Here is an 18,611-nt window from a genome sequence, read left to right on the forward strand (position 1 = left end):
TGCCTTCTCTGGGCTTAAAATAGTTTTATGCGACTTTAAACCATTCTGCATTCCAACCCTAATGGACGAAAATGTTTAAACAAATGTCACTCAATGCTCATAAACCAGGCATGGGAAGAGGAAAGGAATGCAAAAACCAACTTTTAAAGTATGTTTCAGGAGATTTGTAGGCGATTGAGGCGGCATGGTGAGACAAGAATGATAAGATCCACAAAAATCATTATTGTGTTTTCCTAATGGAAATGATTGATTTATGGCCTTGCTTTGTATCTATCTGTTCTGGCTCCAACAGTTTGTGCTGTGAATGATAAAGAATAAATTGAAGACGGATTCCTTCTCCTCCGAAAACACGCTGGGAGAGTAAAGGCTCTACAACATTTTTAAGCTCTTCAGCACCAGCAGGAGGGCATTCCTTCACCACCTGTGATTTGTACAGAGTCTTCAAGAGAGGGTCAGGATGTGCCTCCCAAGTTGGCTGGTGCAGTCAACCATTTTCTGGATTCCTGTGTTCACTAATTGAATAGTCTCCTCCATCATTGCATATGCCATGTAAAAGTGCACCAGTGCATTATTTCTAGCAGTATTTTGCTAACCATGCTTGGAGCTGGAGGGTGGGTGAGCTGACAGACTCAATCCAAGGTGTTAGTGCTAGCATATAAAGCCCTAAATGGCTTGGGACCCAGATATCTAGAAGAGTTCCTCCCCAGTATCAACCTTCTTGGGTCCTGTGACCGGCATGGGAGACTTTGCTGGTGCTAGGGCTGGTCCTGAGTACTGCTTGGATGGTGCTGCTCTGATCAGGGGCACTGACTCCTAGGGACTGACCCCTTTGAGCCCCTCCAATATTTTTTAGCAGGGGGCTGAAAACCGCTGCAATGTTTACCTGGGTGTCACAATGGTGTACACGATGCCCAGAAGCAACACTGCAGCTCCTCCTGCTGCTGCTGCTGTGGAGGGGAAGCAGTTCCCAACTCCTGGTAGGAACAGGAGGAGGAGCCAACAGTCATGGAAGCCAAGCTGTTGGGTGATGTTTGGATGTTGTGTGCACCAGCGCCATGTCCGACTTCCGGCTGTCATGCAGGGTATTGTGACATCGCATGCAACACCCAGACACAGTGTGCACAACACAGTATCATGCATGATATCAGCCTCAGCCCCACCCCCATTTCCCTCCTGAGTTGGCACACCTGGTTCCACGACAGGGCCTTCTCGACAGTCTTTGCCCATTTGGAGAATGCCTCCCTGGTGCAATATGTCTTGTCTTCCTCATTGTTAACATTCAGGAGGAATTTAAAAGCATTCCTGTTCATCCAGGAATTTGATGACTGAAAGATACTGTTCCTGGAAACATGAAATTATGAGTTGGGAGGGTCAGTGAGTGATTTTTCTTTTCTTTAGATGTTCTTAGGTGTTTTAAATATGCCTTTATTTTGTTTTTAATGGTATTGTTTTTCTGCTTTGTTGTTTGCCACCCTAGGTTCCTTTGGGGGGAAAGGCAGAATAGAAATTGAAATAATGCTAACACTAAAACTGTTCTTCAGGCCACCGCACATTTTCCTCCTGCTTTAAGATCATGTCAAGGGGACACCATACATCTCTGAATATGTCAATGAATGGAAGCCATAGGAAGCTCACCTTGAAATGAATGTTCTGGCCTCAGTGAATTGTGTAAGAGGAGTGGCAGTGGGGAAGCACTGAAGCAACATGGTGGACAGGGGAGGACTATAGTGACTGCCAGTGGACGAATTCTATACCTCCTATTGATGTGCGGGCAGGGCAAGCCCAATAAATTTTACTGCTTGAAGTGAATCACAAAATGGTGCCTCCTACTCATCCCATGTACTGAAGCCAACTACTGTAGTGGAATCTTGAATCAGCACCAATAATGGGTCACCACACTCCACCATGCCTGAGAACAATAGACTAGCTTAAAGGGTGTAGGCCTTGGCCTGTAACACATTCAGTTCTGCTCTTCAACACCTCACTGCTGCAGCCTAGCTCTCCTGCCACAGAGTCTCTCAGGAGGTTGTGGACTCTCCTTCTTTGGAAGTTTTTAAGCAGAGGTTGGATGGCCATCTGTCATGGATGCTTCAGCTGAGATTCCTGCATTGCAGGGTGTTGCACTAGATGACCCTTGGGGTTCCTTCCAACTCTACAATTCCATGATTCTGCTGCCTGAGGTAGCTATCTCACCCTGTCTAATGGTAGGGCTGGCCCAGTGTGAGAGTCACTGGACACATCTGGACTTACTTTGGAGGAAGCATGAATAGAATTGTCTTGCAGGAGTCCAACATTCACAGGCAGTGCCAGATATACGTATAAGCTAAACAAGCTATGGCTTAGGGCCCCACTCTCTTGGGGGACCCCAAAAAATTTAAAGGGGAAAAAAGTGGATACTTCTTAATTGTATTTCAGTTCAACAATTACTTTGATAAAATCCATATTTTATTATGTGCAAATGGCTTTAGATACCTATTAGGTCCATAAATTACCATATAGCATATATTCAACACAAAAAACAGTGACAATTTGTTGTTGACAAAGGACAGCTGGACATATATAGGGCCTTCAGTAGCTCAGGGCCTCATGAAACCTAATTTCAGCCCTGTTCGCAGGTCCAGAGTTTGTGCTACAGTTGCCATGTGGAAGTACATCCTGCTATTGCCCAAACTTGCAGCATTAATTAATGATATCAAAGAAATTAATTGATATCAAAGAAATTGTTATAGCCCAATACAGTGAAGAAATACTTTGATATTCATTGTGGTATCCATTGAGACATATGGAGGTGGCTCCAAATAATAAGTTCAGTACGTAGACTCTGACTCAGCCTTGCCGTTCACTTACGAGGATAGTCAACTAAGTGTAGGGATCCTGAACAGGCTGATACATGGAAACAGGGAACAGAAAACACATTAAAAAGTTGGATCAACTTTTCTTGAATTACATAGCTGTTTGTTCAAAGGTGATTTGGAGTTGGGCGAATCCATAGATTTTACAGATTATGTTAAGAGAGAATGGGGCCCATTTCCAGAGAATGAGGAAGTATGCATTCTAAAGATCAAGGATTGCATTCATAAGCTATAATAAATATGGTTAATAAATATGGCTGTGATCTATAGAAATCCCCTCGGTAATGGAAACTGCCAGTCAGTTTCCGGGTCCAATTCAAAGTGCTGGGTTTGACTTAAAAGGTAAAGGTAAAGGGACCCCTGGCAGTTAAGTCCAGTTGCGAACGACTCTGGGGTTGCAGCGTTCATCTCACTTTACTGGCCAAGGGAGCCAGTGTTTGTCCGCAGACAGTTTTTCCAGGTCATGTGGCCAGCATGACTAAGCCGCTTCTGGTGAACCAGAGCAGTGCACAGAAATGCCATTTACCTTCCCGCTGGAGTGGTACCTATTTATCTACTTGCACTTTGACATGCTTTCGAACTGCTAGGTGGGCAGGAGATGGGACCAAGCAACGGGAGCTCACCCCATCGCGGGGATTCGAACTACCACAATACCTCCAGGACTGCCACTCCTCATGTGAACTGACCAGGCTCCTGCTGTCATCATCTGAGGCCCAATTTTTGTGTGCCTCTTCCATGAGAGGTCCAGAGGGTGGCAGCACAAGAATAGGCCCTTTCTGTGGTGGTTCCCTGGTTGTAGAATGCTCTCCTCAGGGAGGCTCACTTGATGCCTTCATTACATTTGTTTAGGCACCAGGCAAAAACAGTCTGCTTCTTCTAGGCCTTTGGCTAATTAAACCAGTGTTTCCCAACCGGTGTTCCGCGGCACACTACTGTGCCGTGAGACATCGGCTGGTGTGCCGTGGGAGGGAGGCGGGCGAGTCGGGCGGCGAGAGGCGGCGGCAGCGAGGATCCGCGTCGAGCCAGGGGCGGCTCCGCGGTGGTGGTGCCGAGCGGCGGGGCAGCGCGCGCAAAAGGGAGGAGCGCGAGACAGCGGAGGAGGAGGAGGCCGGCATGTCCGGGCAGCAGCAGCAACAGCAGCAGCAGCAACTCCCGGCGACGGCTCCTCAAGCCCCGCCGCCGCCCCCTCCTCCGCCCGCTATCGCCGCCACCACCACAACAGCCGCCGCCGCCTCAGCTGCCGCCGTCCCTCAGTCCCTCGCTCTGCTGCCTCCTCCCACCCCGGCAAGGGGGAGGGAAAAAACTTTCACTTTTGTGCGTCCCTCCCGGCGTGACGCTGCGCGCTGACGTCACGGGGCGGGGCTTTAATGGTGGTGTGCCGCGAGATTTTTTTCCGGTAAACAGGTGTGCCGTTGCCCAAAAACGTTTGGGAAACACTGAATTAAACAAACGATGGCCTTTTAAACTTGGGGGTACTGTTTTGGTTTGTTACAATGTTATTAATATTTGTGCTTTTATATTGTGAACCACCCTGTGATCCTCGGATGAAGAGCGGTATAAAAATTTAGTATAAATAATAATAATAATTTATCTAGGGAGCAGTTCTTATAGGTCACTGGGTAACTGTGTAGCCCTTCTGTCGGATACTTTCATACAGGCACTTTAAAAGGGTTCCTATTAAAAATAAACCCTTATACAGAGAAGTTTCTTCCCTCCCCTTAACACTGCTTTAAAATCCCCCCTTCTAAATGGCATTTCTTCTGAAGTTATAATTCTAACTGTAGTACAAATGAAATAAAAGAATTTCCCTCTTAGCTAGACTCTCAGAAGTAGGGCTAAGAACTTCATAAGGAAACCATGTATGACTAACATTTCGCCACTAGGAATAAGAACACTCCTGCCTCTTTCATGGAAATTGTCCAGCCTCACAGCTTTCTCTCAGAGCATGACCAACATAAAATCTACTATATATTTCAGAAAGTTATTTGTTTATTTGTCTGTTTTTTATGCATTACCTCTTAAAATATTGTAACCAAATTTTGTACAAGGGTCCCTGAGATCAAGGAGCAGGTTTTTATCTGTTTTTCATGACACCATTTTGAATAAAGATGGTGGACTGAATATTTCAAAACTGCACTGATTTTAACCACCAATTTCAAAACTATGCTTCTTTATTTTCTTAGAACTCCATAGCAACACTGGACAGATCTTGCTGATGAAATGTATATATCCCATCCTACATCCACCCTACAGTCCTCTGTCTGTGTCTTTGAGGGGATTTTTAGGTCACTGCATTGCAGGGGTTTGAACAAGATTACCATTGGGGTCCTTTCCAACCTGTTGAGTCTATGGTGATCCACTACTGAGGATGCCAGGGAGAAGTCAGAGGGGGTTCTTCTACCTTGAGGAATTGCACAGAAAGAATAACAAACTGCTACTTCTCCCTGTAATGAAGTACTTAAAAAAAAAAGTCTGCCTTCTGGACAACTCTGAAAGATATAGGGATCTATGAAATTCATTGTCCAGCATGACAGCACCACCCACCTACAGACACACACTTTCTAAAACACTTGCTGGAGTAGCCACATTTCTAACATACTAGTAAAATCTATTGCACTACCATCTTTGTGTAGTCTGGTATGACACCTGCTGGTGAAGGAGTGGCAATAGCATTAAATTGTTTGGATCTCCCTTCAACTGTGTATTTTTGGGTTGGAAGCAAAGATTCTCTAATACTAATATCCATAATTGTTGTGATACTTATAAATAATTCCAGAGGGGCAGCCGTGTTAATCACTTGTGTTACTTTTGTGGCACATTAAAGTTTGAGAGGGCACCCATCTAGTCCATCTGCTTGGGGCATAATAAAATGTGGTTGTCTTTAATTTATGACAATATGTTTATTGTTGCTATAGCTTAGAACACAAGCTTGCAAAGTTCATAAAACTTTGGCTGGGGACACTTTGCAAGCTCACAGCCTTTGCTATGATTTATGGCACTAGTAATGGCAAGAATTCTGGTAGTGTCATCATGACAGTCTTGTTTTGAGCTTGAGATTTGTAGAAGAGGTCAGCTCCTCTACGTGACCTGCTTATTTAACATCCAACCTGATTTGCTAGCACAAAGCTGACATGGTGGTTAAACGATATGTCAAGTCTTCTCATTTGTTTACAGGACAGTTAGCATTTACTTACCAGGTGATTTACTTACAGCTGGCTCACTTTCTTTACTGCTTCTCTCCCACCCACCCACCCACCCCCACTTCTGCCCATTTCAAAGAGATTGAGACTGCTTGCACATGGTTGCTACTGAACCACTTCAGTAGGAGACCAGTTCCACATGCTTCTTCACATGCTCACCTCTATGAGTGCTCACTCCTCTTCTCTTCTCTCTCTCTCTCTCTCTCTCTCTCCCTCTCTCTCTCTCTGTGTGTGTGTGTGTGTTTGGGCATACAACTGCTTCTGCCTGCTTCAATTAGAGAGGCTGACCATTGTACACCTATGTTTATGCTGTCTGGCTGAGTCAAAGAGACTGGCCACTGTGACCTCATGCTGGTGCAGCATGCTGAAGACTAAGCCATTAGAACTTAGGGCTGTGTGCATACTACTACTACTATTTCCTTTGCACCAAGCATGCTCATGCTTTTGGTTTGGGAAGCAGTGTACATGCAATGTTAGCCACAACCCACATTTATCCTGCTGTTGTTTTTATGAAATACTGATGCAGTATTTGAGGTTGTAACCAGAGTCTGTGAAAGCTTTCCTAGCTGCTTCTGGCAGCTTTCTAGCCAAGTTGGAATGCAAAGCAAAACATAAACCACAACACACTGTGAATCTTCAGTGGGTGTTAGCCTAATGCTTGTGGTGTGAGAGATCTTGTGGGAAATCACAATAAGTCAAGACTATTGGAATTCAGGAAAGAAAGCATTTCCTCAGCAGAAAGAGCTGTGTTGGAGTCCAGTATAACCTAGAAGTTTCATGCAGGTGTGGCAACTTTTGAATATTATTGTACCTCAGGTGTTTCCCATAGCTTAGTGCTACCCTAATAACATATGGCTATATGTTGGGTTTCTATTATATAGACTCTAAGGAAGGCAGGACACCAACTTCCTGTAAGCTGATCTAACCAATCTGGACCACAGTACACTACAATGAGAGAACATCTACTTGTAGGGCAAATAACGTCATCAATCTAGCCAGACCACACTTTGCAGTGGAAGATCCCCATTGCCTCTAATGCCCAGTGTGACTGGCCAAGCTGAACGGTAGGAAGATTTCCTCTCAACCAAATACCAGTTAAGAGTATAAGGAAAACATCTACTCAGTGATGTGAATGAAATTATGCTAGGAACAGCTATTAAATAACCTGGTTGTAACTGTGTCCCAAATATCTCCCAGAGGAGGAAGTAATGTGGGGAGGCGAAAACATGAAGGTTATGTTCAGTGTGGTGGTGAATCAGACAACTGAGAGTTAACATCTTATCCAGAAGGAGTTAGCAGAGTTGTGGTTAAACTGGTCATGTAGAGGTTGCAGAGGCCACCCCCGCTGCTAAATACCTTTGTCCGCACCCTACCCCTGGCTCCATATCAGACCTTTGCCCACATTCAGCATCTTAGCAGCTCCAGTACTGAACTTCTACCCACATTCCACATCATTTCGAGGCTTCTCAATGTATTTACCTGAATGCAGTGAGAAGCCCCCATCCATCCTTTGTGCTGGTCAGTAGAGACAGTAGGGAAAGAGTCTCTGGAAGTGGTGCATGTGGCCCCGACACCAACTGTTTAATTTCAATGATAATAACACGCGAGTAGGGGCTACCCTCTTTCATAACTGTATCCGACTCTTACTTTGAATACAGTAATGTTCTTTGTTTCTACAGATCCAGAATGCTACACTTTTACAAGTATAAAATTCCTCCCCACCTGACTTCCACAATGAATTTCCAGCCAAGTCTTTCACCAGTCTTCTTGCAAAGATTTTAATGGTGTGTGTTCACATTGTGAATGTTTACACTACTAATTCTTCTCTGTCAGGTCTTTGAGAGTGAAAGATAAGAGGATATACTGTAGCTGATCTAGGTAAGGTTATTGCAACAGAAAGCAAGTCAACTTGGAAACATAGTTTATTTGACAAATATCAACATTTTTTTTTGACATTCAATTTCCTGTAGCAATTGGAATAAGAAACATGATTACAGGGATGAATCACCTTGTAAAAAAATCCTAAGCATCTCATATTACAGGAATAAAGATGGATATGTGAATGCACGCGCGCGCGCGCACACACACACACACACACACACACACACACAATTGCACATAACTGCTTGAAGCATTTTAAAAAAATGAATAATTCAAATAAAGACAAAACATTTCACCAACATTTTTTGGTTCACATTTCTATGTTGGGCATTTAGTTTCCACACAGCTACACTCATCAACATGAAGATATGTGTATTTCATATGCCTCCTTTTGCTGCAAACCAGTTCCACTCTCACTTTATGGTATTTTGTGGCATGGCAACATGTGCATCCATGCTTCATTTTGTGAGTGTCAAAGGAATATCTGAGGGAGAAAGCACAGGTGAAACGTTTTGACTGATGTTCCTCTTTGCACGAAAAGTGGCCAGTGATGTCAAGTCAAGAAATAGTTTTCTAGCATTTATTCATTAACTAAGTGCACTGGTCTGTGTTTTTGGTTTAGCCCGGCCTTCATCAATATGGTGCAATATTGGACAACAGTTCCCACCACCCCTGACTGTTGGTCATGCTGATTGGTGGGATTATAGTCCAAAATATATGGAGGGTGAAAGTTGGTTTAGGCCATTATGCTCCACTTTCTTCCCTCCCCACCAGTGTTCCATGCTTAAAACATTGAAGGAAAAAGGATGGAGACTGTGTGATTTTAGATCTCTGGGAAACTCTGCTTCTACTTCCGCTTCTGTTGTTCCCCCAGATCTGTGCACAATGTTAACTTTCTTTGACTGTGGCTTGTAAGCCACAAGGTGGATTGTAAAACTCATAAATTGTGTCACTATCAGCAGAAAAAGGCAGCAGCAAGGATTCCTAGCAGATATCAGCTTCCATTGCTAATAGAGGGGTGCATGCTGCTTCTCCTGCTGTCCAGCTCTACCAAAACAACAGGAAAAAAACAGAAAGAGGAATTGCAGAGTCCCACTGAGTTCTTGACAGGTTGTAGCCTGATCTATAAGAAGACACTGGGTATATACATGTGTCTCTCACAAAGGAGAAATACCCATGTAGATCACAACATTCAGTGCTTTTGTACAGTGTGACAGTTTGAGTCCTGATTATCAGAAGCTTTCGGCTATATTCAACACCTGTCTGCTTCTGAAATCTTAACCTAGGTCTTGCTCAAGCTGCTTAGATACTATCCAAACTTTGGGGGTCCAACCCCTGTGGACTAAATTAACAGGCTGTTAGAAGAACTGGCTAAAGGCCTCTCAGTGCCTATTCTTTTGGCGTAACACCCTTGGAAAATAAGGAACATGTTACCACTACTTTTCACTGGGGAAAATAACACATTCTTGTTTAATTTATTGGAACATCCAGTCAAGTGATTGTGTAATTATACCAAAAACCAGCCTTTGGAGAATAATTTGACGGCCAGTTAATTTGTATTATCCTGGACTCGTGGCAACATGCCAGACAGGTTGACCCATAGAGACCATGTGCACATTCTAAAGCAGTTGTGTCATTGGCTCACCTTATTTTTCCATAAATCTTGCAGTAAAATGATAAAATGTTGAAAGTCTCTGCACGTGTAGTGAAGCAACCATATGGTAACAACATAACTGTGTGTGCAAAGTGGGCAAATATTAAACTCACCTACTTGTTACAAGTCCAGGGTGACTTAATAGTGCAACTATTATTTGCTATTTTACAGAGGGTGGCAGTGGCAAAGACTGAGGTATATTCGTGCTCCAGGCTCATTTCCAGAAAATGGTAAGCAAAGAGGCACAAAAAGTGAATGCTGTGTCTGTGTTGTGCTGTAGAAGTCAAGTTGACTGAGACAGGTAGAGCAATTTTTTACTTACACGGAGTAGGTGTTGCAGGATCCTCCACAGGAAGGAACGTTGATAGGCCTGGCTGATTTACAATTCTTATAAACAATGAATTGCCTCTTCAGGTTAATTGTGCAATTATATGACAAGGGGGTACCTGAAAATGAAAGGGAAACAAAAATCCTCAAATAACTTTACCTGATTGGAACTTAAACTATCAGGAACCAGCAGCTTTGAACTTAAAAGCAGTTTTATCTATCATTTCAAATGTAGCTGCTCATTCCACACACACTCCCCTAATATATGCATTTCTGTAGACATTGTTTGGTTGCAGGGCTACATTGTAAAATTCAAATTTTTGTTTTGGTTCTCATATTGTTATGGAAAGTGCAATTTTGATATATTCAGCTTTAAACGCAAACTGAATCAAATATTTTCTCCTGCCCTAGATTTAACAGGCCCCTTTGAAGAACTTTAGATAACTCTTCTTTTTGCTCTAATGCTATTGTTATTAATCAGCTGACATCACAGAAAACAGATTAGAGAAATGGGTTTTTACTGGTTTTCCATTGTGGTTTTTGGGTTTGGTTTTGTGTTATCGTCAAGGGGACGTCAGGAGACTGCAGGTTCTTCCACAGGTCAGGAAAAGGACTCGAGATGTGTAATGCAAATAGCTTTTATTCACAAAAGTAAAAGCACAACCCAGTTCATCTAGGCTAGTCTCCCCTAGTTGAAGACATTGCTGGAACTGGCATCTGGCCCCCCTTCCCTCACTCTGGACTCCTCTCAAGTAGCCATAGACAGCAGCAAGGGAGAGGGATTCCCCTCTGGGCCTGTCTGGCCCGTTACTCAGCAATGGGCAGGACTCTTCATGATCTGGGTGTCAGTGGAGGAGAGCTAGCTGGAGCGGGACTGATGAGCAACAGAGGCAGTATCTGGCTCCTTGCTGTAAGTCTGAGCTCACGGTGCCCAGCCCTGTCCTGGAATGGCTTTCTTCTGACTCTCCATGTTCACTCAACCCTCCTGCTTTGATCACCTCCCAGCTTGCCCCTTCTGCAGACTGGTCCTCCATGTCCCACCACCAACGTCCTGGGCCCAAGTCTCTTTCCTCTGTGTCATCCCTGGGGGGCTCTTGGAAGCGCAGCGCCCCCCACTCTTCCTCATCCAGCCACTTCCTGACAGTTATGTGCAGTGCTTTTTTTCTTAAAAGATGTTTAGGTGTACTCTCATTTTGACTCAAAAAAAATCACAATTTTATAGTTCAAAACGGAAAAATAAATAAAGTAAATGGACAAAAGTACAAAGATTCATAAAAGGTTTAGGGGTAGGCATACCCCTGCGTACCCTCAGGAAAAAAAGCACTGGTTATGTGCAAATTGGGACTTTATAAAAGCTCTTTCGCTTTCATTCATGAACTGTTGTAAAGAACATACTCACATATCTCACAGCATCCATCAGCAGCAGTTTGAATAGTTGCCTATTTTGAAAAGAAACATGAGAATATGTCACATTATAATATTAGTGTTTCACACCTTAATATTTCTTTTTTGCACGTTACTCCTTTTCCCCCTTTATGTACAGATTATAAAACTTTGAATCAATCAATTTTGTACCTGCTTTGTTCCTTCCTGATCCTCGCAGCTAACTCTGGAAGGCTAACCAGCGATGATGGTTTATTTCACTCACAACCAATCATAATCTGAGGTCAATATTCAAGAATATGCAGCTGTCCCAGCAGCCTTGACATTCTGAGCACCATGCTCTAACCGACTGAGCTATTTGAGCTAACTGAGCTATCTTTTAGTGATTTAGTGACATAGATCCCCAAACACAATCCAGCCAGCCTCCTTCCGCCTGGCTCTGGAAGCCATATGGGTTTTCTACATAGGGTTAATAATAAGAAATGTGAGTTGAATTGATAAAAGCAAGCACTGCTATAATAATACTCACTGGGACACAATTTGATCGATCAAACACTGGGCAGGATATTATTGTGGTGCTCAATATAAATTGATCTGATACCCTGGTGCATAGATACTGAGTACAGTTATCCTGTGGATCCTTGTAGGTCTTCCCAACCTGTAGTAGAAAATAATATCCAGAAATAGGTGCTATTGAGCAAAAGAGCTGATCTTCATCTAGATTTTCCTACATTTTATTTTGTAAAAGCCCCTCACGCAAGTGTTAATTACATGAATGGTGCAATGCCTAGTTTGGCTTGATACAGAAATAGAATAGGAAGTTATGTTTTAACCAAGGCATTCACTGGTGGTTTCTCTCCTGATCTGAAGATCAGGAGGGTCAATTCAAATCCCCTCCTTTCCCACAGACATCCTGGATGAACTTATGTCAGCTGCAAATCTTTCTTCCTTAGTGCCTGTCCTATCTGTATGAAAAGTTGTTTTCTTCAATACCTGCATTTTGGAATGTGTAGAAGTATCTCACTATTGCTAAAATCTAATTTCATGAAGGCATTATATTCCATTGTTACACATGAAGCATTCTCAGTTTTCAAAGAGAAGTCTCCTTAAAATTGTGTTTTTGAGCTAACTGAGTAATACGGTCACAACAAAACAATTACTCATAAAGAAGGTAAACACATACCTCAATGGCCACTATCCCAGGTGAAAGCTTTGTCACACATGCTGTCTGCACACATTCACCACAGCATTTTCCTTCTTTCTGGATATAGTGGAACCCCTGAGGATGAAAAGATGCTGGTGGAAGGGATGGAAGGAGCTGCCAATTTCAATTCCCCCAGTTTCTCATTTTTCCAGTCTTAAATTCAATGGTCCACATTTTGCATTATAAAGAAAATCCTCATGGAAATTCACCAGCATTTCTCCTTATAAACACATTTTTCTATGCAGTTTTGACCAACGTTCACGTTTTTGCAAGTGATTTTTAGATTTTGGGCAACCCCTACTTCAGATTCTGATGGGCTTCCCAGTTTGTGGTGGAATCTGGAGTTTTGAATGGAAGCCCAGAAACTACTTTAATCCACAGAATTGTCCTTCAGGCTTCCTATTCTGTCTAGCTCAAGAAATATCAGGCTTAGTATCTGAACCAAACATGATCATTATTTAGCATTTTTATTAACTAGCTGGTGTTAATGGTAGACATCACAGCTCTCCCCTAAGTTTCCATTCTGGTGTTATTTTTCTTAACCCCCATCTTTTGGAACCACCATGTGTTAGTCTGTTATATGCAGTGATGGATCATCTTCAAGGTGCTTTGCCCATAAAGTACATAAGATTCATCAGATCTTCTGCTTTTCTCTTTGTGGAAAAGCAACCTTTTATGGAAGCTTTCTCCCAGTGCTTCCCTCTGGAATTGTTGTTGTTGTTGTTGTTGTTGTTGTTGTTGTTGTTAACTAGTGTAGTAGGGAAGCCATTTTCCAAACAGCTGCTGTTCACTACATTTGTCTAACCACAATAACAATGGCAAGGTAAGCTGAGTCAGCAACAGAGGAGAAGTTAGTCATCAATATGTCTACCTACCTGTTGGCATTCAGTAGAACAATTAATTGGAGTGCACTTAATTTTATTGGTTTGGGTTTTAGGATCCTGTGTTGCAGTGCAGAAGCATTCCTCACAAGAGTCTGAAAGTACCACTGATCCAGGCTTAAATGAGAGATGGTAAAGCAGAAGGGGAAGAATCTGGTAAGTAAATCCAGCATATTAACACAGAAATGCTATTAAGCAACATGGGATTAGTGAAAGGGTGTATTTAACTATGTCATACTCAAACTAGACCCATTGAAATCAATGGACTTTAGTTCTAAATCCACTGCTTTCAATGGGTCTATTCAGAATAGCTGGATATAACTCAAAGACTAACAGCTAGCATTAAAATAATTATTAGATTTTCAAGGCCAAAGAAGACACTATATTAAATTTCAAATTTCATTTGCATATTTTAAAAAGCAGTTTTAAAGGAGCCCACCCTTTAGGTTAAAAAGTTCTCCCACCCCTGAGCTAAAGGAATATAATAGCAGTGAATTAAAGCAAGCATCAGACCTTACCTGATACTCAATTCCTTTAGATACACAAACATTTTTTGGTTCTGTAAGTAAAAGAAAAATAATGCTCAGAAATGCTGAGATTTTCTTGACTTCTCTCCTATGGGTTTCCTGGGTTCTTTTCTCCTTTTTCTACTATATTAGTTGTAGAGAAGAATCACTCACAAATTAGTAACAAAGCATTTTGATCCAGATAGTGAAAATCCACATAATATCCCCTTATAGCCAAATGTGTTTTTAGCATTTTGTGACTAAGGCTGCACACGTACACAGATAGCATGTTATTCTAGAATCAATGGAGAGTGAGCACATGTTTTTTCAACGTGGTCAACACTCAGTCTAGATCTATTGCGTATATTTTGCCCCAGAAGAGTGCTTCTTCAGAAACTAGTTTCATTCCAAAAATAAAAGCTCATTGCAGATTGATTCTGCATTTCCCCATAGGGTGCCCATTTGAAAACAGGTGTAGGTGTTAGTATCCACACCTGCCTAATAATAATGAGGTGGATGAGTGTACACCATGATCCCTTTTCATTTACCCAGGGTATGTAGAGGTAGAAAAAGCCACTCAAGGGGAGGGTTTTCAAACACATACCAAGTAACAACTCCTATCTCCTTGGATGGCATTATGTAAAATCAATCTAGATTTAAAGCAGCATGTACAGGATGAGCATGAATGATTCCAGACTGGGGTGTGTGGAGCTATATTTTCCTGATACAGCTAGGTTAGTGTGTATGTTGCTTAACTGTGCTTCCACTCCAAAAATGACATGTGTGTGAATTTAGTACTTACTACAGACATGAATGGGACAACAGGCACCATCAGAAGCGGTTGCTACAATTTGGAAGCCTGGACTGCATATCTGTTTGGTTAGAGGACACGACCTTTCATTACATTCTGTGAATGAAGAAACAGATAAAATATGAGGCATTCACTTTTTCTTGCATTTTGATAATGTTGTAGGTAGAGAAACCCTCTAATCTTCATGGGCTGGCAACAATCTACTACTGCTTTTTAAAACAGTATTCACCTATAACCTTTATACCCCACCCCCTGAGCTCAAGGTGGCATACATGGTTCTTTCTCTACACAACCCTGTTAGATAGGCAAGGCTGAGAATGAACTTCGTGGCTGAGTGGGAGACTGAACCCAGGTCTCCCAAGTCCTTGTCCAGTACTCTAACCAATGCACCACACTAGCTGGTGGTGATGAATATTTTTGAACAAAATGTTCTGGATTACTCATGCAGAACTGGTGCAGTGAGGACAGCATGCATTCTCTATACATTATTCCAGAAAACATACAGTCTTTGTTCTGCATTAGTAAATGCATCCCTAAAACTTACTGAAGTAAATAAGAGAACAAGAAGAACATACATTTAAAGAAGATTGGGCAATGTTTATTGTGAATATATGGGGGGCAACTGTGTACACTTGATAACGCTGGCAGCATTAAGATAAATTCAACAGTGTAAATAAGTTTTGATGGATGGAATAATGGAATAGTGAATGGTTTAGTTTATGTAAAATATGCAGGGATTTATGGTATACAAAATGAACCATGGAAAGAGAAGAAGGGAAGTCATTCATATTTTAAGGATGTTTAAATGAGTATTTAAAACTGTAAAACAAAAAATCTAATAAAAATTCTATCTATCTATCTATCTTACTGAAGTACTTGCTTACCACACACTATCTCTGTGCAGCAGGGATCCTCTGGCTGTATCCGCACTATAGGTACAAATCCTTCCTTTGTGCAAATGATTGGCGGAGATCTTGCACAAATGTGGAGGGAACAAGAAATATCCAGTGTGTCCTTGCTACAGGTGCAGACCTGACAATCTTTTTCCCACCTCTCTCCTGGCTGTATAATAAATGTTCAAAAAAGGGAAAAAAGAAAAAAAATGTTGATCAGAGTAATTAATCATTCTGGGGCTGAGTTTTTGATGGGGAAAGACCACAGCTCAGGGGCAGGGTACATGTTTTGGTAAGACTGGGATGGACTCCTATCTGAAATCTTGAAGAGCAAATGCTAGCTAGCATTGACAGTTCTGGGCTAGATAGACCTGTGGGAAAGTGTGTCTACTGTAGGGTTGTTCTGAAACTACTCTTAGTCTTTTCGTACACTTTCCTTCCTCAAACAAAGGCATAGTGGGTTGAATCTAGCACAGTCACTGAATGGGTGGAACAACTTCCACTTGTGCAGTGAAACTTCCTCTCCTTCTCCTCCCCTGTACACCTCTGCCTTAATCTGCTCTAGAGGTTTGGGTGATACCTCAGAGCAGATCTGGAGGGAGTGCAGGGGGAGGAGAGAAAAGGGAAGTTCTGTTGCACTTGTGCAGTAACTTCACCCAATGGTTTCTCAATCCACCGTTAAGGAGCCAACTTTTCTCATTCTTCTATGGATAAGTTAACTAATATGAAACCATGACATGTGAGTTCCCAACCTGCTATAGAATGCGCATGACAAACTCTTGCACTATATTGGCTAACCATAATAAGCACAGAATGCTGTGATAGTTTGTCATACAATTCTGCTGGTTCTTGCATTGTATTTGCTCTGAACCAGTGTTCAGCAATTTTAGGCAGTATTAGCTTGTGGGTAGAGTGCAAAATATTATTCTGGCTGTATATCAGCTGTAGAACCCATCTTTTGCACTCCTCCTTACCTGTCTCAGTAGTCCATCAGTTCCTGTGCAGCCTACAAGTTAAAACAGTTGGAATATGAGGCAGACCATTTCAGAAAAGAAGTTAACAACACTGAAGACACATTCATATACAAATCAGGACCCAGAAAGGGTGTATGTCAGATGAAAAATCATGAGAGAGCCACGGCCAAAAAAAGCATTGCTCACATTTCTAAATTGTGACATTTTCCTGCTTGCTCTGTCATCAGCCAAGGATTGTTCTAAGGGGGCATTTTATCCATGCTAATATAGCTAACTTCCTTTCCCAGTTTTTCTTTCCATAGTACTGGCTTCATTGCTTTCTGATCCTTTCCAGGTTCCACTAATCCAGCATGCAACCTACATGCTGCATAGGCGGCTGGTGTGGGCGGGTAGTCTCATATGGGCATCTTGGGCCAACTGTATTCCCAATTTCCTTACCACAGACAGAAACACAGATACTATCATGGTGATTCAATTGGATCATTCCATCCGGACAGAAACATCCTTCAACAAGGATTCCTGGAATGTCACCTTCTTCTGGATTTGCACCAACAGTGGTTTTTCTGTAGGATTGTGTTAACAGGATAAAGGAAAGGTCACTGAGCAATTATTCAGTTATTCATACACACACACACACACACCATTTGATAAAGATTTGTCTTGCAATTACTCACCCACTATTGCAAGTGAGCCTTTCCATTCTTCCACATGGCTTATAGATTTGATCCCGAGAGCATCTGAGTTCTGTGAAATATCCATGCAGATTGAGTGGGGTAGTTTCATTCACATATATTTTAATAGATGCAAGGTTGTCCTGCTGCACTGTTTTTTTTTGGGGGGGGCAGTTCTTTGTGTATTAGCCTTCATCTTGTATGGATGAGCAAATGGACGTGGCAGTGGCAAACAACACTTGCCGCTACTTGCTAAGGATTAACACATTGATCTGCTTCAGGTCCATTTGTTCATTCATAAATCCAATCTGTCCCATTTCCACATTAATTAAACAAATGTTCTTATTTAAATATGTATTTTATCTCAGTGAACACATTTCTATTTTATCCTAAAAAGCACATTTAAGAATGTATTTTGATTTTTTAATACAACAACTCTATTGTGAAATTCAGAGAAGTGTAAACTCTGAATGAAAATTACATTCTAAGACATACATTTGTCTGAGGTGTGTGGATCAAATCGGTCCACGTAGGAATTCATAGAAATATATTTCCTCACATGATGCAGTGCACACACACCATTTGAACGGCAATGCCCATCAACTTTGGGGGAGCCTGGTCCCCTCAAATATTTTATTGGGGGCAAAGACCCCTAGGAGTTGGCTCCTCTGCCTCTGCCTCTGCGCAGTGGATGAGGAAAGGAAGTAGAGGATTCACCAGTACAACAGTTGATGGTATAGTACTGAGTCGGGGGGGGATCCAATTTTCTCTGTAGAAGAGAGAGAGACCCAATCTTCTAAATCTCACTGCAACTCAAAGAGGGTAGGCTGTTGTGGCTGTTGTTGTGATGCAGAAGTCAAGGGTCATATCTGGTTTAAACTCAAGGCACTGAACCTCAACAGCTGCCTAATAATGTCAGTCGCTGACGCTACCCTGCAAAAATTTGTTGTATCCACAAAACTAGTACATTAGGAAGAAGCCTAGCTTTCCCTATTTAATTATTTGTTTATTTTAGTGTGAACATTCAGTCATGCCTAAAATGGTATAGCCCTCAGTGCAGTCTCTCTCCACTTCAAAAGATAATCTGTTTCATATTCTAATCCTTACAGGTTTTCTGAGTTGCTGGTTTTCTACATCTAATGATTTATATCATGTTCAATTGGACACAGATTTATAGGGATGAAGTGCCCTAAACTAGAAGACTGCAGTTTGGACCTTCTTTTCAAACTAACATTATACTTTGGGAATTCAGATCTCTGTGTTCCTGAGAGGGGCTTATTTTAGGCTCGTAGAGCCAGCAGATAACAGATCAAGAACATGTCAGCTGATAAAAAGGAATAAAATCAACAACCCTCTCCTGGGATGTCATTCAGC

The 18,611-nt window shown here is 42.1% G+C and overlaps 1 protein-coding gene and 1 long non-coding RNA gene across 10 annotated transcripts in view; one reads left to right on the plus strand and one right to left on the minus strand.

Annotated features, from left to right (window-relative positions):
• The first annotated feature begins 6,463 nt into the window (after positions 1–6,463).
• LOC308592212 lies at positions 6,464–18,609 on the plus strand. The gene is made up of 4 exons (XR_014010443.1): positions 6,464–7,930; positions 9,759–9,817; positions 13,439–13,538; positions 18,347–18,609. It is a non-coding gene; the product is annotated as an uncharacterized lncRNA (long non-coding RNA).
• LOC308591746 (mucin-5B-like) overlaps positions 7,957–18,611 on the minus strand; it is a 50,516-nt gene continuing 39,861 nt past the window's right edge. For 8 of the 9 annotated variants that reach the window (XM_081202665.1, XM_081202666.1, XM_081202664.1 and 5 more), the window contains 12 exons: positions 17,241–17,310; positions 17,005–17,129; positions 16,567–16,598; positions 15,584–15,761; positions 14,691–14,795; positions 13,901–13,941; positions 13,377–13,499; positions 12,481–12,576; positions 11,827–11,955; positions 11,314–11,353; positions 9,910–10,033; positions 7,957–8,417 (listed from right to left, as the gene is read on the minus strand). In XM_081202665.1, coding sequence (XP_081058791.1) covers positions 8,252–8,417; positions 9,910–10,033; positions 11,314–11,353; positions 11,827–11,955; positions 12,481–12,576; positions 13,377–13,499; positions 13,901–13,941; positions 14,691–14,795; positions 15,584–15,761; positions 16,567–16,598; positions 17,005–17,129; positions 17,241–17,310 — 1,229 coding nt within the window. In that variant the 3' untranslated portion in view covers positions 7,957–8,251. The remainder of the gene's footprint in view (positions 8,418–9,909; positions 10,034–11,313; positions 11,354–11,826; positions 11,956–12,480; positions 12,577–13,376; positions 13,500–13,900; positions 13,942–14,690; positions 14,796–15,583; positions 15,762–16,566; positions 16,599–17,004; positions 17,130–17,240; positions 17,311–18,611) is intronic. The other variant, XM_081202667.1, reaches the window with a different exon arrangement.

Source organism: Podarcis bocagei (genome assembly GCF_964188305.1).
Source record: "Podarcis bocagei genome assembly, chromosome: 1".
NCBI classification, from domain to species: Eukaryota; Metazoa; Chordata; class Lepidosauria; order Squamata; family Lacertidae; genus Podarcis; species Podarcis bocagei.